Source organism: Hippopotamus amphibius, chromosome 3 (genome assembly GCF_030028045.1).
Source record: "Hippopotamus amphibius kiboko isolate mHipAmp2 chromosome 3, mHipAmp2.hap2, whole genome shotgun sequence".
Taxonomy (NCBI): Eukaryota; Metazoa; Chordata; class Mammalia; order Artiodactyla; family Hippopotamidae; genus Hippopotamus; species Hippopotamus amphibius.
The window spans coordinates 134748022-134770810 of NC_080188.1; the positions used below are offsets into that span (position 1 = coordinate 134748022).

General features: G+C 41.3%; 1 protein-coding gene and 1 pseudogene across 1 annotated transcript in view; one reads left to right on the forward strand and one right to left on the reverse strand.

Annotated features, from left to right (window-relative positions):
- The first annotated feature begins 354 nt into the window (after window positions 1-354).
- Window positions 355-13592, forward strand: LOC130848800 (rho GDP-dissociation inhibitor 1-like; annotated as a pseudogene).
- Window positions 13593-15654: 2062 nt separating this feature from the next.
- Window positions 15655-22789, reverse strand: part of RGS5 (regulator of G protein signaling 5) — a 60705-nt gene continuing 53570 nt past the window's right edge. The window contains exon 5 of the mRNA XM_057728271.1: window positions 15655-20864. Within this exon, the coding sequence (XP_057584254.1) occupies window positions 20703-20864 (162 nt within the window). The 3' untranslated portion in view covers window positions 15655-20702. The remainder of the gene's footprint in view (window positions 20865-22789) is intronic.

Sequence of the window (22789 nt, forward strand, 5' to 3'; positions counted from 1 at the left end):
AGAAGACATAACTACCCTAAATATGTGTACACCTAGTAATAAAGATTCAAATCATAAAGCAAACAGTAACAGACTCAAAGAAAGACAAATACAGTTTACTACTCATCACTCAGTAATTAGAATTAGTAGACAAAAAGTCTGTAAAGGTATAGAAAGTTTGGACAATATTATCAATTAAACATTTCTTTAGAAAAATATATTGTCAATGAAATAAAAGGGCAAGCTATACCCCAAGAGAAAATATTTGAAATAAATAATATAACTGAGAAATGACTTACATACAGAATATACAAAGAACTCCTAGATTTCAATAATACAACAAACAACAGAATAAAAACAAGCAGGGTACGGAGCATGAGAGCGGCGCCCCAGACCCCGCTAGGAGTGAGTACCACTGAGCAGCTGGTGCAGATCGCGGCGGGACGAGGAGGACGAGCGCTCAGTCAGCGACAAGCCCCCGGCCCAGAAGAGTGTCCAGGAAGTCCAGGAGCTGGACAAGGACAACGAGGGTCTGCGCAAGTACAAGGAGGCCCTGCCGGGCCGTGTGGCCGTGTCTGCTGACCCCAACGTCCCCAGTGTCGGGATAACCCGACTGACCCTGGTGTGTAGCACTGCCCCGGGCCCCTGGAGCTGGACTTGACAGGTGATCTGGAGAGCTTCAAAAAGCAGACTTTTGTGCTGAAGGACGGTGTGGAATACCGGATAAAATTCTCCTTCCAGGTGAACGAGAGATCGTGTCCGGCAGGAAGTACATCCAACACACATACAGGAACGGCACTAAGATTGACAAGACCGACTACCGGGGGGAGCTATGGACTGACCACCTGTCTTGGGAGTGGAACCTCATCATCAAGGAGTGGAAGCTGGTTAGAGTGGGCATCCTCAGAAAATCTACAAGCAGTAAATGCTGGAGAGCGTGTGGAGAAAAGGGAACGCTCTTGCGCTGTTGGTGGGAATGCAAGTTGGTACAGCCACTATGGAGAACAGTATGGAGGTTCCTTGAAAAACTAAAAACAGAGTTACCATATGACCCAGCAATCCCACTGCTGGGCATATACCCAGAGAACACCATCATTCAAAAAGACACATGCACTCCAATGTTCATTGCAGCACTATTTACAATAGCCAGGACATGGAAGCAACCTAAATGTCCATCAACAGATGAATGGATAAAGAAGATGTGGCATATACATACAATGGAATATTACTCAGCTGTAAAATGGAATGAAATTGGGACATTTGCAGAGACATGGAAGGACCTAGAGACTATCATACAGAGTGAAGTGAGTCAGAAAGAGAAAAACAAATATTGTATATTAACACATATATGCAGACTATAGGAAAATGGTACAAATCAATCCGTTTGCAAGGCAAACATAGAGACCCAGATGTAGAGAACAAACATATGGACACCAAGTGAGAAAGGAGGGGGCGGGAATGAATTGGGAGATTGGGATTGCCATGTATACATTACTAATAAAAAACAAATCATTGTACACTTTAAATATATGCAGTTTATTGTATGTCAATTGTATCGCAATAAAAGTTCTTAAAGAGAAGAAAAAAAAAAAGAAAGGAGTGGAAGGACTGAGCCGAGGCCGGGAGGCGGGCAGGATGGGCAGACAGAAGGATGGACATGCCCACCCCCTCCCACCCCAGACCAAAGTACTGACAGAGCCCGCCCACGCTGCCGCCACTCCTGGTCTGCCTCCTGGCTAGCCAGGCCCTCCTGCACCCTTCCAGCCCACTGGCCCCTGCCTCCTCGGTGGTCTAGTGCTGTTGCTGCTTCCTCCTGTGCTGTGGGGAGGGAGGTCTCCGCCTCCCCTTCTGTATCCCTTGAGGTTCCCCCACTGTCCCAACCCGATCTGATGCCCTGTCAAGGGCATCAGGCATTGCAGAGGGGCTCAGGTGCTCAGGTCCCCTGGGCACCTGAGCCCCTGTTGCCCGGACTCCTGTTCTGTCGCCCCGCCTGGTGGCGGTGGGGTATATACCACGTGGGGCCTCATTGGGCTGGTCATCCTCCAGCTTTCACTTCTCCCTGGTCAGTCCATCCATCTATGTCAGTAACCGTCTAACCATGATGCCTTAACCTGTGGAACGTATGCTGTTGCGGGCGTCACTAATCTCTAACCCTGCATCTGCATGAGCAGGTGGTCTCCCCCCGTCCCTGCCCCGTGTGTGATCCCCGGGGTCCGGGAAGGTGTGTGGGGTGTGCTGCTGCTGCTCCCTGGTCGGCCTGGGCCTGGCCAGTCCCCCTACCCCCAGCCAGGGCTGCAGGGACGGCTCTGGGGGCTTGGGAAAGCCAAATTGCCAAAACTTGAGTGGCCTCCAGTCCCAACTGAGAGGCTGGGTGTCCTCATGCCTCTGCCTTCTCTGTCCCACTGGGCAGTGCCTAGAGCTCACGGTCTGGAAAGAGAGCCCTCGGCAGACAAAGCCAGTGGCTGAGCCTTACTTATCCCACCTGGGCCTGCCGGCCTGGAGTCATGTGCCCGACCTGCCAGTATGTATTGCCTCCACATGTGCCGTCCTCTGGGCCCACTGGCCTGCATCTCTGCCACCATCCCCTGCAGGCCCTCCCCGGGCCCAGCCAGGACATCTGTGGGACCAAGCTGGCACAGCTGGAGCCATTCCCTGTGGCCCCCCCCACCGCCACCCAGCCCTGCCCCTCTCGAGTCAGGTGGGCCTAGAACGCACAAGAGCCTGCCCTTGCTTCTCCTTTCTTGACCGAGAAATAAACTCCCCCTAAGGAAAAATAAATAAATAATAAATAAATAAATAAATAAATAAATAAATAAATAAATAAATAAAAACAAGCAAAAGATGGACAGACATAGTGGCAAGGAAGATATGCAAATGGCTAATAATTATATGAAAAAGTACTCATCCTTATTAGTCATCAGCTAAAGACTTAAAATCACAATACGTCCATTAGAATGGCTAAAATTTAAAAATAGTAATACTGATTATCAGTGAGACTCTGGAGCAACGGATTCCCACACAGTGCTGATGCACATCTCAGAACATTTTCGTGAAAGGAAGGATTACCATGGGGTTAGAGTTTTGCTTTTCACTGTGCAAGAGAGCCTGGGAAAGGAAATGATGAGCCCAGGGTTTTGAATTCCTAGCTAAATATTCATATGTAAGATCTAAAAATTACATGACTTCCCTGAAAGAGACCTTTACCTGCTAGAGTCACAGAGCCTAAAGTTCTGAAAATCAAACCTAATCTAACAGTGCAGCTGGATGAATTACAATGCAAATTGAATTTTCAGTTTCACAAGTCTTTGTGGTTAAAGCTCAGGCATTTATTGGGAAGAAGTGGGATTCTGAAAATCGGGCTGGGGACCTGGGCACATCCTGGCAAAGCCACGGACCCTGAGCATCAAGATTCCCCTGAGCCTTCTTGCGAAAACAGCTCTTCTACCCTGCTTGAAGGGTTTGGTCTCTCTCACTTAAAGAAACTATAAATTAATGATTATCTTTTAAAACCCCATTAAAAGTGATGAAACATATATTTCTAGTAGAAACTGACACAACATTGTAAAGCAACTATACTCCAATAAAAATTAATTTAAAAAAATAAAAAATAAACTTTCATTTCATGGTGACCTAGCGTCAAGAACTGAGAAGCCCAAAAGGAGTTTTTTTAATTGAAGTAGAGTTGATGTATAATATTATATTGGGTTGGCCAAAAAGTTCATTTGGGTTTTTCCTGTTATAGAAAAAATCCAAAAGAACTTTTTGGCCAACCCAATATTAAAGGTGTACAATATAGTGATTCACAATTTTTAAAGGGAACTCTCCATTTATAGTTATTATAAAATGCTTGCTGTATTCCCCACGTTGTACAATATATCCTTGCAGCTTATTTTAAGCCTAAAAGCTTGTACATCTTAATTCTCTATCCCTATATTCCCCCCCCCCCTTCCCACTGGTAACAACTAGTTTGTCCTCTATATCTGTCAGTCTGCTTCTTTTTTGTTATATTCACTAGTTGATTGTATTTTTCAGTGTCCATCAACAGACGAATAGCTAAAGAAGATGTGAGATACACACACACACACACACACACACACACACACACACAATGGAATACTAATCAGCCCTAAAAACCAATGAAATTTTGCCATTTGCAGCAACATAGAGGGACTTGGAGGGCATTATACTAAGTGAAATGTCAGACAGAGAAAGACAGATACTGTATGATATCACTTATATGTGGAATCTAAAAATTACAGCAAACTAGTGAATATAACAAAAAAGAAGCAGACTCCCAGATATAGGGACCAAAAGGAGTTTTGATCAGATGCCACTTGGTCTACACCAGGGAAATCCTTTTCAGCCAGGACTATTTCTTAATAATAGCCCAGTATTGAGAGCGTGAGTGACTGCTAAATATTTGTGACTGATGAATATAACATTCAATGTTCTGGGGGTAGGAGATCACAAATAATGAAATCCTGGAACTCAGCTTGAATTTTTAGCATTGACATGAGTAAGCATAACTGCACTCTGCCTTTGGACATGAGAAGGCATAATGAAAAGGCACCTGCTGCTCTAACAGGAGGAGGGCACTGTAATGTGCAGGTCTGGGACTAGGAGTCATGACATGGATGTCTTTTCTGCCTGTGGAACTTGGGCAGAGTACTTAATCTCCCTGAACATCTTCCTCAACTGTAAAACTGGGATAATTACAACTACTTTTCCCACCTCACAAAGCTAGTATGAAGATGAACTGAGCTTCGCTTTTGTCTGGCATTCATTCATTCACTTATTTTTTTTTACAAACATCTTTTAAGAATATACGAGGGTAAGTTAAAACTTATCAGCACTCTGGCTGTAGAATTTATGGAAGTTTTAACATAACCAGAGTGCGGATAATTTTTGACTTAGTCTCATAATTTATTACAGGCACTGTCCTGTCCTACACAATTAAATAAGACATAGAGTTCTTATTCTAGACAAATATAAGAAACACTGCAACCTTGGACAAGTTACTAAGTATCTTTTCTCATTTTCAAAATAGGAGTGCTAACAGCTATCTCATGTTTATTTCTTGAGGTCATTATGATAATGGACAGAAAGCTGTCTAGCAAATAATTATTTTCTTATTATTATTAATATTAATATTTTAGAGAGAAAGCGCTAAGCAAAAGGAGTTTATCTTACTTTGTAGAGGGTGTGGTCACAATATCTCCATTACTAAGTGGCCCTCAAGCTGAGTCTTTTAAAAATGGCTCAGTTGGGTAAAGATGGGGAAAGGCCATGCAGATAGCATGCACAGCACTAGGAGTGAAGAGGATGGATGTGGTTGTCTGCAGGGTAGCAGCTGCTTAATTACCTCATTCAGGTAGGAGATAAAAGGATAACGACAGTGAGGTGTGAATATAGGATCAAATTCACCCGCTGTGCTCCACCATAGCAAGTTGGAGGCTCCTTCCTCTAGGATTCTACATTCAGGAGCTCCGTCATGTCACTTGTCAACCTCCTTTGGGAACTCTATGCGTATATCCCCCCAACTAGATCCCAGGCCCTTTGGAGAGCAGGGACTGGGTTTAATTCCTGTTTGCTTGTTTGTTTGTTTGTTTCTGAGTGTACAACTCAGACCCATTCATTGAATTTTGAGTGGGTCCAGGGAGGAGGAGACTCTGCAGCGGGCTCAGGCTGCAGTGCAAATGGCTCCACCACTTGGGCCTCTTATAATCCGACCGTGGAAGCCCTGATAGAGGGTCACAGCACAGACACGTAAGCTCCAGGAGCAATTTCATGCTGTGTTCTGCAGAGCACTACTTTCCTTTTGATTTAGCTGCAAGCTTGCTTTTAGGACCTGGTAGAGACTGGATGTTTGGCCCTGGGCCGTCAAGTGGCCGTGTGATCTGGCCGTTTGTATTCCTAACTAGCGTAGGACCTGGCACATAGGATTCAATAAATAAGTGTATGTTAAGCAACTGCAGTGAGTGCTATAATCAGCTTCAGAACAAAGCTAACGTGCAGAGAAGCAGGGAGCCACTGACTCTGCTGAGAGGGCTGCCAAAGGCTTCATAAGCAGGAATGTCTGTAAGGATCAGACCAGGATTTTTGTGTTTATCCTACTAGACCAACATTTTCAAAGAGAAGTTTTCTCAGGCAGTATGTGACTTGTTCCAGTGATCCCTCAGGATCTGGAAAATTCAGCTGTTTGTCCTTTGAAGCTTAGGAATGAATGTTTCTACAGCGGCTGATTTATTAACATGACTAAGGTTATACAAACCTGGTCTGTCTGGGCTGAATTACAGCTTATCTGGACTAAATATATTTCCTAACCCCCAAACCAGAACACATAGTCTGACAAGTATACTTTTGGGAAAAATAGAATAGGATATTTGACATGGCAACTGTCTTGGAAAATCTCTGTAATGTCTGGTTGCTATTAGAATAGCCTATTACTTTCTCGTGCCTAAAGAATATGTGAACTACCCAGGGATCCATAGGTGATGGTCTGTGGTTGATAAAGAGAATTGAAGGGGAGCAGAATTCAGTGGGATTCTACGGAAGTGCAGAACGTCAACAAAAAGTGGATGTGGTAGGAAGAAGAAATGGAAGATGCACTCTGCACTTGGAATTAGATGCCTCTGAAGAAGTCAAAGAGAAAATGCAGGCCTACTTCAGGATAGAACAACCTGGTTTGAAGTTAAAAGGAGGGAAAAAAGAACTAAAGAGGGAAGGAAAAGGAAAACACCAAGCTCAGTGTTGATAGATACCATGTATCCCAACGTGGCCCCTTTCTAGCTATATGGCCACAAGCTCATCCCTGGCTCTCTTTGAGGGCTAGTTTCTCATAGAAGAAAATGGAGTAAAAGTTCTGGTGTCATAGAATCATCTGTGTATTCACCAAGAGTATAAGAAAATTAAATTTGGAGTAAGAAGGAAGCTGTATTATATTGTATTTAAAAATCTTTTTAATTGAAATATAGTTGATTTACAATGCTGTGTTAAGTTTCAGGTGCACAGCAAAGTGACTTAGTTATGTTCTTTTCCCTTATAGGTTATTACAAAGAATTGAGTCTAGTTCCCTGTGCTGTACAGCAGGTCCTGTTGGTTACCTACTGTATATATAGTAGTGTGTGTGTGCTAATCCCAACCTCCTGATTTCTTCCTCCCCCACTCCTTTCCCCTTTGGTAACCATAAGTTTGTTTTCTATGTCTGTGGATCTATTTCTGTTTTGTAAATAAGTTCATTTGTAACTTTTTTTTAGGTTCCACATATAAATGGTATTATATGATATTTGTCTTTCTCTGGCTGGCTTACTTCACTTAGTGTGATAATCTCTAATCTAAGTCCATTCATGTTGCTGCAAATGGCATTTTTTCATTTCTAATGGCTGAGTAATATTCCATTGTGTATATATACATTGTGTATATATCGTATATATTGATATACATACCAAATCTTCTTTTTCTTTTCTTTGATAAATAAATTTATTTATTTATTGGATTCTTTTTTTTAATTGGCTGTGTTGGGTGTTCGTGGCTGCACATGGGCTTTCTATAGTTGCGGCGAGTGGGGGCTGCTCTTCATTGTAGTGGCTTCTCTTGTTGTGGAGCACGGGTTCTAGGCATGTGGGTTTCAGTAGTTGCGGCACATGGCTCAATAGTTGTGGCTCACGGGCTCTAGAGCGCAGGCTCAATAGCTGTGGCACACAGGCTTAGTTGCTCTGCGGGATGTGGTAACTTCCTGATACAGGGCTCGAACCCATGTCCCCTACATTGGCAGGCAAATTCTTAACCACTGTGCCACCAAGGAAGTCCCTATACCACATCTTATTTATCCATTCATCTGTCGATGGACATTTAGGTTGGAAAGCTGCATTATAGAAATTAAAAAGATGTAGTAGAAAGGAGTCAAAGAAGAGAAAAAAAAAAAGCAAGTTAAGAAAAAGACTCGAGGGAGGGTGGGGGGGGAGTCAAGGGAGGGAGGGAATACGGGGATATGTGTATAAAAACAGATGATTGAACTTGGTGTACCCCCCCCAAAAAAAATAAAAAAACAAAAAAACAAAAAAACAGATGATTGAACTTGGTGTACCCCCCAAAAAATAAAAAAAAAATAAAAATAAAAAAAAAAAAGAAAAAGACAGGAAGAAATTAACCTCAAGAATGAATGATATAATCTTACCCCAAAACAGGATTGTGTAACACCAGAGACAGAGTAGCTACAAAGACTCTGAGGGAAGAGAAACTGGAAGTGGGAAGCTAATGTAATCTCATATAGAAATAATTTGAAAAGGTAAAGAAAGCATCCAGTTGTGAAGAGTCACTAAATACTAAAGCAATGTAACTATGAGCCAATATCAGTCTTCACAAGTGGTCATAAAAGTATAACATCAGATATCAGTCCACAGTTCCAGATTTGGGGAAATGCAACAGATGGCCCAGCTGGCTGAAATCTGAGATCGAACACCTTTTTAAAGAAAGGAACCAGACAGAATCTTTATAAATAACCCTGACCACAGACTGCAGGAAAATATTCATATATGCACTCCTGTATCCTTCTCTTTTTCTTACCCACTTAGATACACTATGACTTTATTAGTGTTAACCTCCAAAGAGAAGGATTTAAAAAGAAAAATTATATTTTTTATATGCATACACATTCACGCAGGGATCTTCAATAAAGAGCACACAGACATTATTCAAGATTTTCACTCTATTATTACCAACCCCAAAAATGTGCTTTAATGCTGAGTTTGTTAACAGCACACTGTAGAGTCTGGCATTTAAAAAAATGAGCTCCAAAACTAGAACCAGAAGACCCCTACTCTAGGTTCAGTTATGCTGATGCTGACTGTACCTCACCAAGTCCTTTAGATTTTATGAGCCTCAGACTTTTCGTGTGTAATGTGACCAATTTAATCCTACCTACTTTAAGCACTTCACAGAGTTATGATGACAATCAAGTGAAATAATGTTGAGAAAAGCTGCACAAATAGCCGTTATTATTAGGTCATTGAATAGACTACTGTACTGAAGAGGTCAAAAGATCTCATATAGATATCTGGTAGACCAGTTAACTATTCATGATTCTGTGTCAACTGGTTAATTTATATTCTAGATTCTCAGGACACAAGGATACTGAGGAATAAGATATGGCTCCAGCCTTTATTCAGCTCACAGTTAGGAAATGGCTGGGAGAAGGGAGCAATGTAATGGAGATAAGGACATATTATTCCTATTTCTTCCACTGATACCTAAAGAAGTGCTTACTTTCTCTATTCATGTTGCTGCTGATTGACACTTGCAAGATATAATAGGGGGCAAACTGACCTGAATGAGGATGGGAGAAAAAAAAGCCTTATTTTACAGGTTACAAAATCTTTTCATACATATTATTTTATTTACTACTCATCACATTTTTGTGTTATAGACAGCAGCCCCCAACTTTTTTGGCATTAGGGACTGGTTTCATGGAAGACAATTTTTCCCCCATGGTCTTGGCTCTGCGGCTTTGCTCATTTTTTTGTATAAGTAGCTCAGCATAGCCACAGAGCCAAGGAAATTCAGTGCACAGCTGCTTTGAAGGAGGTGGTAGGGGAGGAAGGGGGGCATGGTTCAGGCAATAATGTGAGAGATGGGGAAGCTTGCCCACTGCCCACCTCCTGCTGTGCAGCCTGGTTGGTAACAGGATGCTGACCAGTACCAGTCCGTAGCCCAGGGGTTGGGGACTCCTGTTATAGAAGATCTAGGTAGTCCATTTTGGCAGAAAAGTCTCAGGGAGTTACTTCCGCCAACCAAGATGGTATAAAGGAAGAACAGTAGCCTACAATTCAAATTTTGTGATTCTAAACCACATATATTGAGCCAACAGGAGAGAAAAGATGGTTGTAACTAGAAAAGCCATTTTTTTCACCTCTAGAGTCTAATATTATCTACACATGATTTTCTGAAGTCTACACTTACAGTTCAAAAAGGCACTGATTTAGTTTTTACCAAAATATGCCATCTATAACTTTAAAACCTCTTGCAAACATGTTGCCTGTCTTGAGAAGCTAAGATCTGAGTAAATGCTTTCATTTGGATTTCAGATACCTTTATCTTCATGATGCAGACACTCGAGAGGAGGCCAATACACAAAATAGAAGATCCTTCACACAAGCCAAAAATATATACTCTTTTGCTTCTTCTACCTATTCTTATTCATTCTAGAAGGACTCGGCCTGGGAAAATTTGTCACAATAAGAAACATGCGATCCCCAAATGCCACTAAGTGTTTTTAGAGGAATAAAGTGCAGTTTTTTAAAGGGGTAAGATCACCCACCCCATTCCTGTTTACCTCCTAAAGTGAAACAGAAGTGCTATTAGAATGAAAAGTTACAACAGCTACCCACCATAAAAAATCAATAAGTATTTCTTTCTTTTCTCTATTTTTTAAATGGTTAGCAACTTACCTGGGATTGTGCAGAAATAAAGAACCTGAGAGATGTCTGACCTGCTTATACTGAAAACGAGCAAAGCCACAGAGCCAAGGAAATTCAATGCACAGCTACTTTGAAGGAGATGAGCAGGTGGCTACCTGCCTGGAGGAGTCTGAGATGACTGAGGTCTTTAAGCCTGCTGGCTGGTGCCAGCCTCCCCTCCTCTCAGACTTAGTATTTATCACATTGGACAAGAAAAACGGTGGGTTGTGGAAGGGATATTGTTTCCTTAGGGCATAGTTAAAAGCCACAATAATTTCCTTTCATGGCCTGTCCTGGGAACTTGGGAAGAAAGGAGTATCTGGAAGTTCTCATGTCCAGACTTTTTCAGAAGTTAAAATACCAGACCTTTGCTTTTCTAATACTTGTCAAAGAAGCAAATTCTCGAACTGTTCCGTGTAATTACCCTATCCGACAGGTAGGGACATGTCTTTAGTGGAAACACACCAGAGGAGAGGAATGTCACCCACTTCAGTTAGGTGGAGTCTAATGGGTATAAAGGGAGTCTCCTGGGGAAGATGATCTCTCTGCTCTAATTCTTTAAAAATGTGCGGTGTTAGCCGGGTGATATAGAGGGAATGTAGGGAAGAGAGCTGCCCCATGCCAGGCCTACGGCATGAGGAAACACGGAGAATTGGAGTTCTGCAAGACGTCACCTAAAACTGGCTGGTTTAGAGAATTTTGTGTATAAGCATTCAGGATGCGATTCTCTAAGGCAGTGGTAATCCAAATTTTAGAGTTAAGACAATTTTTAAGAGTAAGAGTAATTTTGAGGGCATCCCTATGAGAGAGATGTAATATCACTACACATTAATTTAAAATATTTGAAACAACAAGCTAGTAACAATTCAGGAATGTTTTTAAGTGAACTTGTATTTGCTTTTATTTACTTATTTTTTCTTTTCTTTTTTTACTTTATTTATTGGCTGTGTTGGGTCTTCATTGCTGCTTACAGGCTTTCTCTAGTTATGGGAAGCAGGGGCTGCTCTTCCATTGTGGTGCATGGGCTTCTCACTGTGGTGGATTTTCTTGTTGCAGAGCAGGGGCTCTAGGCACACGTGGGCACCAGTAGCTGCTGCACGCACGCGCAATAGTTGTGGCTCGCGGGCTCTAGAGCGCAGGCTCAGTAATTGTGATGCTCGGGCTTAGTTGCTCCGCAGCATGTGGGATCTTCCCGGCCCAGGGATTGAATCCGTGTCCCCTGCATTGGCAGGTGGATTCTTAACCACTGCACCACCAGGGAAGTCCCTCTATTTGCTTTTGAAGCCTGAATATTTAAAATAGTACATGGATATGGAGGTGCTATTCAATCAATGGATTGTGAACAATGCACACGTGGCTTTACAAACTCTACCCTGGGACTGGAACCTACCAAGAGCATGGAAAGTCATCGAAAGGTTTTTTTTTTTTTTTAATTTTTTTAATTTTTTTATTTTTTGGGGGGTACACCAGGTTCAATCATCTGTTTTTATACACATATCCCCGTATTCCCTCCCTTCCTTGACTCCCCCCGCCTCGAGTCCCCCCCACCCTCCCCGCCCCAGTCCTCTAAGGCATCTTCCATCCTCGAGTTGGGCTCCCTTTGTTATACAACAACTTCCCACTGACTATTTTACAGTTGGTAGTTTAAAGAGAGGAATAGCATGATCAGATAAGTCATGAGAGAAGTAACTGCATCAGATAAATACTCTAAACTGTTAAAGATTTTGTTATTCCTCTTAGGAGAATTTACATTTAAGAAAGAACAGTGATAGGCAACGCTTAACAAAATGGAATAAGTTGAAAATGGTAGTTTGCAATCGGTAGCTAAGGAATTTAGCATGAGAATTTTGCAAGTTCTTCAAATCCCAGTAAAGAGTAAGACAATATCTAATAGTTGCTAGAATAATATATTGGATAAAAGACTGTTCTATGTCCATAAATCTTTACTTGCTACTCAGTGCTGTCAGGGCATGAGGCCATAAATGACACACGTGGATGATTCGTTTTCAAAAAATGAGGTGGCAATAGACAGACCTCTCTCTCCCTCAGTCAATGCTCTTGCCCCCTCAATCAAAACACCCTTTGCTTCTGGTTATCTTCAGGAAAGTCTTAAGAATTAAGCAATGTGTATCATCCTCCTGGATTTAGTCACATTAAGGTATGAACAGCTAATAATTTTCTCACAGGATATTTTACTTTTAAAGGAGTAATTTGTTAAACATGAAGGGTATCCAACTGGGAAAATTATTATAGGGATAGTGGACAGGAATATACTTTTGGGAAGTACAGTTCTCTGGGCCTTCTCTACACCACCATTTCTCTAGTATCTTACAGTTCTTTGATATCAACATTCAGAACACCTATTATAGATATGTGAATAAGGCATAACTGGAATATTGTTCCAAAGAAAAAATACCATATGGGAATCAGATCATCGGTAAGATGCATGCTGTTATCCAGACGTATGACTTTGCACACATCGTCTCAGCTCAATGGGCCTCAGTTTCCTCACCTTTAAAACGAAGATGGGGAAGAATAACTTCTGAGGATGGCAGAGAGGTTTTTTGTGTATAACCGCTGTTACTGGACTGATCACCCAGGGCAGTTTGGCTGATATGACTGGTCAGGCAAGCGGATGTCTCCTTTGCTTCCAGGGCTTCAAATGTTTTTACCCCCAGCCCCCCAGCTGCTGGTATCTCAGCTGAAGAGAATTTTGCAGAGAGAGAAGGACTGGGCATACGAGAGCATTTGTAATGTTTATTCCAGCTGTGACATTTTCTGAACCTGGATTTTTCTTATCACCTTGAAACCGTGCCCCATAGACATAACAGAGGCTGGTGGATAACAGGAATTCTTGAGGTGGCCTTGCAGAACAAGAGATAGGGGAACAGCTTGTTAAAACTCCTCTGCTTGTAAACTGCCTTTACTGATTAAGCTCACTTTAGGTGATTTTTTCCTTCTTTCTTTTCCCCCCCTCTCTTTAGTTGTATACCTTTCCAGCTTCACATAGCTTCAGGAACTTGGAGTCAGCTCTTGTCCAGTGAGAGCCAGTTAAGGCTGGCTGAAGCCACCGACCCTAAAACTGGGCCTGCACAGTTGTCTAAGGAATGGCATTTTGACATCAGACGGCTGGAGAACTCCAGCCTCAGATCATGCTAAGTGCCTCCATTCCAAACATGCAGAAGCATGTGAATAAGATGCACCTGTGCAGAACATCGATTCCCTCACATTTTCCCTATGTCCAGGCACCTTTCCCCAAGACTGAGACCACCCTGCTTATCCCATAACTGTCCCAGCCCCCTCGCTTTCGGGGAGATAGATCTGAGACTTGTTCTCCCATTTCATCACCTGGCTGCCTTGAGAATAAACTGCTTCTCGGCCACAAACCTTGGCATCTCAGCATTTGGCTTGCTAAGTGTTGGGAGAACAGACCTGATTCTGTAACAACCTCTGTTCTCGTTGTCAGCAGAATTGTTACTGAAACTCACATAGACAGTATGGCTTTCACTGCTAAATTAAAAAGTAGTCAAAATAAATATTCAGTTAAAAGAAATAAGGGAACATCCATCTCCACTCATTCTTATTCATTAAAGCCCCTGAGCTCCAGTTCCTCTTTGTCTGTGATGTTTTCCAAGAAGTCTACTTGAAAGCCAGGAGGCTTTGGGCTTTCAGTGGCACAATCTGAGGCAAAGCATCTGTTTCTCACAGGTCACAGACAGGCCTTTCCAGTGGCAGTCCCAAGGTACCACTTCTTCAAAACATAACTAAGACTTCCAAAGTCACCTGCGGGAGGGCATACCCACCCCTGCCTGTCTGTCACACACTCTGCATCCTCCCAAGGTGTGAGTACTTTGGAAATGTTGCCCATTAACTAAAAGACCCGGCAGCCTGGCCATGAGGCCTGGCTGCCAAGGATTGAGTGAAGACTGCCTTCTCATAAGCTTGGTCTTCTAATACAATTTCCACCCACATTTTAAATTGTTTTAATAAGTTTAAACATTGAGAAGGTAGACATTGACTAAACAGTGGAAAGCATGTAATTTGGACCAGGAATTTGCTAGATGAGACTAATTTAACTGTAGAACACACTGAGGCATTGGGGAGCCATTTGAAGAGTTAAGGTATTTGGAAAGTGGTTTGTGAGCAAAATAATTTTCAAGGTACTGCTGATGTAGAAAACGTAAACTTAGCAAAAGATGCTGTAGAGATTGTGTAGCTTGGAGAACATGGCTTACATCACTAACAGGTGATAGAATGGACTCCCACTAGGGCAGAGGTGAATTTAGCCTTTTACTAAATTAGAATTAGTAATCCTAATGTTTTGAAGGATCACATGTGGCTCCTTTGGTCTAATGGATCAACAGCAGTCTGAGAGGCAATCTGACCTGTAAGCTTTATTCTGCCACTGATTCGCATAGTGACCTCGATATCACTTCTTCACTATGGGGGAGACAAAATGTTAGTGATCTTTGCTCTAAAAATGTTTCTTGGTGGAAACTCTCAGAAAATCATCCAACATCATTAAAATAAAGAAGAGAATACATGGTACTGAAATGATTCAGGGTGATTGCATCTACATGAAATATACCTAGGCTTCATGGGAACTGTGAACAAGAACTTAGAAACTGTCAGAGAGCAAGCAGACGTCCTCTAATCTCTCCATTCCTCTCTCCCACTCTCCCCTCACATGGATTCTCATCTTTGTTTCTCTCTATAAACTGATTCTATTTATGCCTCTTTCTGTATACAAACTTTCCCTTTTACCCAATCCCAACCCCACTAGTTGTATAATCTGAATCTATTACCTAAACTATTTGAACATCAATCTAAGGTCACAGAATTGAGCTGCTTGCAGTGGCACATGGATTTCAGATCTTTCACCAGTGCACAGAGAGAAAGGAATAACTATACTCACTGAATGCTGCAGGATTCAAATGATATAATGTGCTCAGTCAGTTCTAACAGTGAACACCTGCATCAGTAAGTTGTTGCCATCTGAACCCAAGGGAAAGCAGGGAACGGAGTGCATGAATGTTGGGCACTTTGTGTCTGCCTTTGTGAGTTTTGCATTTCAGACTGTATTACCGTTGATGTTTGTTAGGAGAGGGATCCTCCCTGATCAAGGGCTCACCTGGTGTAAGGAGCATAGTGAACAACAAGCCTACCTTAAGGAAGCGTTTCATATCAAGAATGTTCAAGAGTCAAGAAGGACTCAAATGAGGTTGTTATATAGATATATATTTAATATAACATGGGATTGTGGTTACAGATACATATTTGGTGCTTTATCAAGAAGTATGAGTTACATAGTACACAACGTATTGAATACAAAATTAGAAGATAAACACATTGTTCCTAAATGAAAAACTTATGGGGTAAATGCTGACAAATGGATTTCCAAACCTTTCATTTCTACCCTTTTCTCTGGGCTGGTCTCCTAAAGATGAGTTGTGAGTTGTAGCATTCTTAAAAAATTTAGTCCCCCCGGATTCAAATAACATGTGACATGAAAAGAACTTTTGGCAAAAATTATCCAGAGTGCTTCTCTCTGTTGGAAAAATTTTCAGCATTTTCCATTGTTTTGTCTATGCCTTAGTTTACACATTTTCCTAGATAGGAAGTTAAATGCTTTTAATTGCATCCATTTTTAGATAATTGTGGTTAGACTCAACTATTTAAAATGTATCCTCATGCAGGGGGAGAAGAGAAATGGAGTTATAGGTGTGGAAGGAAAATTCTCTCAGGTGAAAAAATAAGAGGCTTATCAAACTGGACATAACTGTTGGATCTGTAGCTTCTCTATTAGAAAAATAAGATAAAAAGATTCTTAGTAAACTGTGGGGTGAGGATAATATTCCACAGTTTGGTTGTCTTTTTCCCTTTACTCTCTGCTATGATTTTCTATTCAAAGCTATAAATGTCTCAGTGGGAAGACTTGATCTTTTCAGTTCCAGGATGCTGGGGAAAGCCTTTCCTTGGATAGCTATTGCTCTGGTCTGCCATATAACCTATTTGAATGAAAATATGTTTAACACAAGGAGTAGTTGCGGAATTGTTAAAGAGCCTGTCCAAAGAAGTATTAAATACACACTTATCTAATAGAATGGAGAGAATGGAAAACCCATGCACTGAGATGTATCAAGACGTCGTGTCCAGAACCTGCAGAGAGTTGCCTGGCCCTTGGGTTTGGACATTTGGTTGTTAGAAACTCAGTTCTCCATGCTCTGCTCTCTGGCGCATGCAAGCCCACTGGGGAAAGGAAATCCTCCATGTTCCTTCTTTTATCTAATCAAGACTCCCTAGGATTTTAAAATGAAGTTTGACATCTAGCTGCATTGTTAGTCAAGAAATGCCTCCTTGCAAATCTTGGTGATGACAGCAAAAAGCTACTGATTTTCAATCAAGTGGAGCCGCTCTTAAATGCTTCCCAGTGAATGGACTCACTCTGTAGGTCTGCGTACTTACTTCTTCACCACTTCTCATCCCTCTTTCCCCCCTTTCTTTTATCATAACCCTATTTCTCCCAAACTTGCTAAATTACCGGGAGACAGGGAAAATGGCCTGCTAGAAGGAATGATTTCAGGGGTAAAAATCATTTCCCTGAAATATAATAACCTTTGAAATGATTCTCAAATTATCAAATTTGTATTGGGACAGATAGCTTGACAAAGCCCTGGCAGAGAATGGTTATTAGTTTACCAATTGATTTACTAATGGTCAAGTTTTTATTGAAACTTCTCGAAGTCTATTATTTTTGGGAAATAATAACAATTCCACCCTATTGAAAGGGAGTGTATACAGACAACACATCAACCAAGCAAAATCCACGGCTTTGTAGAGGATAAAAGTAAAAACAATTTCTTTAACAAGTTCTTCTCTTTATGCACTAAAAACTGAAATCTGCTTAAAACATAATTTATATGGTAGAGAATGAGTACCCGGGTGGTATGGTGAGCAGAGCACAAAATGTTTTCATAAATTTGATTCTATAGATTTGAAAGCAAAGTTACTGAAACATCTCAGTTCTGCATTTCAGAAGGTGGCTATCTGAGAGAAAGAAAGTGTGTTTGTGTGTGTGTGTGTGTGTGTGTGTGTGTAGGGGGCTGTTCACATGAACAAGCAGATAAACATGGAACACAGCCTCCTAATTTACTCTAAAGTCCATAGTCTATCTCTTTGTTCTGGTCAAGTTTAGATCCTAATCTGCCACCTACCTCAAACTATATCAAACCCAGGCAGAAAAACAGGTTATGGTGGTTCCCTGACCTACCTAATCTTAGGTTTCCCTCAAGGATGAGAAGCATATACTCCTGTTCCCATTGACCACCTTTCTACATCCCAGATCACTTACGGCTGTGCTGCATTTTCACAAGGCAGGAAAACACAGGGCTCCTGTATTGAGTTTCATACTTTCCTAGGAAACTTACTCAAAGGAGAGTAATGAGGAAGAGGAGGAGGGAACGGGAGTGATAAACAGACATTACGCATTTGTTTTTCCAGAAAGATCATCCCAGTTTTCCTAATTTCCCAAAATTTAAAGGAATGTTATTTTTTGTGTGTTACCATGGAAACTTTTAGTAGCTCAGGTTTTTTTTTTTTTTTTTCTTCTAAGTTTAAAAACACTTGCAAAAGATTTCAGGGGGGTTGGGGGGGATGAATTGGGAGATTGATTGCCATATATACATTACTAATAAGAAAATATATCAAATTTTACACTTTAAATATATGCAGTTTATTGTATGTCAATTGTATCTCAATAAAAGTTCTTAAAGAAAAAAAAGATTTCAAAGAAATTTCTGGGGCAATTTTTATATGTTTGCCTTTTCATTTTGGGCTGTGATATTTGTATTCACTTTCATCTTATTACTTAGAAGAGTGTCTAGTGTGTGTGTACTGCTTTAAATTTAAAATCATATTTACGTATATGTTACATGTCACCAGTTGACATGTAAGGCATTCATGCTCCTTGTAGCCTTCACAGCACTGCCCTCTGGTGCTTTTCCTGCCCTCTGCCTCCTGGGTTCATCTTATAAAAGGTGAAGTCCCTTCTTATCCTCCACTGACAAGTCTACCCACTTACATAGGATGTGCAAACAATTTGGGAATACAGTCAGTCCGAGTCTCTGTAACATCAACCATCTTGGTGAACTCTGTAATCTTTTGTTAATTCTCTAGGTATTTTCAAACATTCGGTTATTTCAAATAATATTAATTTTAATGACATCAAAATTTTTCTTAAAAATGTTTTGGCATTCAAGAGAAAATAACTCACCTACATTCTTCGGTTCTTAAATTTTCTAGCTGAATTTGCAAGTAAAGAATCGGTGATTTTATACTGATTTGGGGCAGCATAGACAGATGCTGAGGAAGGTTGTGCTGGGAATTCTTGCTGTGAGTTGCTTGTCACTCCTACACAAATAGACATGGTGAGAACTTCTCTCTCATGCTCGCAATGTTGATCTGTCCTAGCTGTCGACTGCTTGATGACAGAGATTCCTTGAAGTGAGTGATATTGATAGATATGAATGAACTCATACCAGACTAGCAACAGCTGGCAGTAGACCCAGTTACTCCAACCCATTTTCAGAGTTTGAAATGGCAAGTATTCCGGAAGGGCACATTAGCCTTTGAAATAACAGAAAAAAAAAAAAAAAAAAAGGAAAACACTACAAATACAGTCAGTGTTTACTCAACGAATAGTCATATAGCTGCTTCACTTTCAGTGTTATTACGAAATAACTGAATAAATGGGCTACAAACGTGAAACTAGAAGTGTGTGAAAGAAAAAAAGAAGCAAAAGAAGGAAATACAAGACTAAACAATGTAATCTTCTACTTAAACATTTCATATCTTTATTATTCCTTTAAGAATTACTGTTCTAGCTGTCAGTACCCTCAGCTTGGTTATACTCATACATAGTTTGATTCTCTTTATTACTAGATTATGTAAATCATTGCTTAATCAAATCTACTAAAGATAAGAAAAAAATTCTAGCAAGACATAATAATGAAGTACAGAATTAAAAGTTTAAACCCACTGAAAAAAATACCTTGGCCTATCCCTTGGCTGTGTGTAAGGCCTGTTAGGGGTATAAACGTGCATTTTGACTAACAATGCAATTCACTAATGCAGAGAGCAAAACAGGGAGGGAAGTGAGGGGTTGCTAAAAGATCAGATTATTTCGCAAAATGCAGGGTACTTTAAAACTCTCACTTAGAAAGTCTCTGTGTTTAGTCAAATTAAGTTTTCTGAAAATAATTTGGTGTTTTGAAGATAATCATCATTTACTAAACCAACTGATGGCATCATAGGACAGCTAGCCATTTTAGGCTCGACAAGATTTTCCCATCTTATTGTACAGCTCTCTTCATGTTGAGGTGGGAGACCACTGCAGTGAGTAGCGACTGTTTTATTTTATGATTAGAGTCAGAAATTTTTGAATTTTACACACACACAAATTTTAAATAATTTGAAAATTAAAACTTTGGGCCTACATACCAGAGGCATGGATACATTTATAAAGTAGTCCATTGTCAATCTCAGGTCATTGACTCAATACAGAATTTGGTAATTTTATGCATGGGAGGGTATGCGGGACATACAGGGAAACAAGCCATATGGATTGTGTCCAGATCGACTTTATATAAACACAACATATTCAAGGCTGTATCTCTTGTATATAATCTCCAGGTAACACAAAGATGCTCTCAGAGGAAGATCAATATTTTAAACAATGTATTTGCTTAAAAAATCAAATAGTGGCTGCCGCATAAAATTCTTACCATCTTTTACTAACCAAGTTCAAAAATAATGAGGGGCTGACTCCTTCCTGGATCAGAATTTAAAAAAAAAATTTGATCAGTTAGTCTCTGTTGAAATCGGTCTTTCCACATCCACATTCTTTTTCATACCGATTTAAGTGAAGATCCATTACCTAACCCAAACGGACCTGCCTTTCATGATATCATATTCCTGTCTTATATTTCCTTTGATAGATTTTTTTTCTGTTGTTCTGATTGAGTTTCACAACAACATACAAGTGTAGAGGTTAATTAAGAATGGGGGCAGGAAGAGGAAACTGGAAAAGGAAGGCATTGGGGCAATAGATAAACATCTAAAACAATGTGGGCAAAAGAGTAAGGAACTGTAGTTTTCTGTTTGAGAGTCTTTGAGCAAGCTGCTATGGGAAGATATGTGGGTTGCTGGAAAGTGCAAGATTATTATGGAGGAAGTAACTCTCAGGATGATTCTCACAGCCCGACTAAATTGCTACTTGATGAACTCCTGATAAAACTCAGAGCGCACAAAGCGAGGCAGTGAATCCTTTTCCATCAGGGCATGGATTCTTTTCTGGGCCACATCAAAGCTGCTTGGGGAAGGTTCCACCAGGTTCTTCATTGTGATGTCCTTCGTGAAGTGATCAATATTCACCTGTGAGCCAGGAAACAGGGTCACAGAGTCAGCCACGCAGTGGGATTTGAGGAGGGGTTGGCAGAGAAGTGGAATTTCTCACCAATATAACACATGAGGGGAAGAGAGTTGTAGAAAGTGAGAAATATCTTATCATTTCTATTTTATATGCAGTGGGGTAAGGCAACTGGTGCTTCAACAAATGCATGACTCAGATTAAGAGCCAACCAGCGTGAGACACCCCGTGTTAGAAACAAGCAGCTAGGGGAGAAAAAGATGGCGGCGAAGTAGAGAGACGTGGAGTGCATCCCTCTCCACAGATGCATTGGGAATGCACGGAAGGACACAGTCATTCCCACAGAGAACCAGCTGAACACCAGCAGACGGCCTCGGACACCGGAAAGGGCTGCGGAGAACCTGACATAGCCGGTAGGGAGGCATCTACGAGGGCTCAAAGAGGGTGAAGCGGCGGAGCTGTGGCAGACGGGAGGGAGTGAGAAACATACGGAGGGTCCGCAGCGCAGCTCAGCGTTCCCGGACCGAGACATCGATCCGCGGCTGCACGGAGGGTCCAGGAGCGGGAGCGTGGGAACCGGAGAGCTGGTTCGGGGGAGAAACATTGTTGCCGGTAGGGTGACGGACCGAGAGCACAGGAGGGAGGAGGTCCGCGGAGAGGAGTGCCGATCCCTGAGAGCTGCCCGGCCATGATGGCGGCTGGAGGCTGCAGGCTCCCGGGCGGGGGGGAGGAGCCGCGCGCATAGCCTCTCTCTCTCTTTCTGCGCCTCTGCAACAGGCAGCGGAGAGACGCCCTGCGGGGCCACATAAGGCGCTCAGGGATAACAAGCACCCTCAGGCGCTCGGGCGGGGCTAGATTAAAACTCCTTGCAACGCCAGCAGCAGGGAGGCTGCCGAGAGAAAAAAAAAAAAAAAAAAAAAAAAAAAAAAAAAAAAAACCAGCATCAAAAAGAAAAAACCCCGAGAGAGGCCCAATTCTAAGACTTTCTGTGTACGCCTGAGCCACCAGCGCCCTCTGCAACAGGCACCTCCAAGCCTGACTGAAGCAACAGTGCGCCACTGCTCACTCCCTCCCAGGAGAAGGAGCCACTATTGCACCCTCTCCCTCCCCACACACCGAGGCTTACAGACGAACAATAAAGGAACCTCTGCTGGTCACAGAATAACGCAAAAAAAAAAACCCAAGGCAAGGAAAAGGACACTTACAGCTGAGACGCTAAGGAAACAGAAATAGTAGTATCAATACCTATTGAACTGGTCCATTCGGGGATCAGTTCTGGATTTTTTTTTTTTTTTTTTTCCTTTCTCTTTTTTTTTTTTTTTTTTTTTTTGATTTATTAAATACGATCTTAGCCCTAAGGGATCTACAAGTTTTACAACATAATTTTATAAGGATATTTTTTACTCTTTTTTTTTTTTTTTTTTTTTTTTTTTTTTTTTTTTTTGCCTTTTAAAATACTTCTATATCTAGCTAAGTTTTTGGTAGTACGGACAAAATATCTTTCATACTTTCCTTCCATCCCTTTCTTTTATACACTTCTATTCCTTTCTTTTTCTTTGCATATTTCCAACCACATTACGCTCTTCTGTTCCCCTTTCTTCCAGCCATTTTAAGTGTATTTTATCTTAACATACTTATAAGCAACACTATCGGTCTGCTCAGACTCCTTGCTCTATTCTCCAGATGATGCACTGCCTTGGTATTAATATTAGGCTTTTGTCTTTATCTTAGTTCTTAGTACAGTTGTCTAATTACATTCTGAGAATCTCCATTCACTCTGGTGGTACTCCAGCTCATTTCTATATTTGATCCTAGCTTACAAAATCTCCCTGGATTGATGTTTGTATGTGTAGGGTGTTATTTGATGTTTGTTTGCTTTTGCTTTTGTCTCTGATTTGTTCTGTTTCAGTTGTCAATTTCTGCTGGGTTT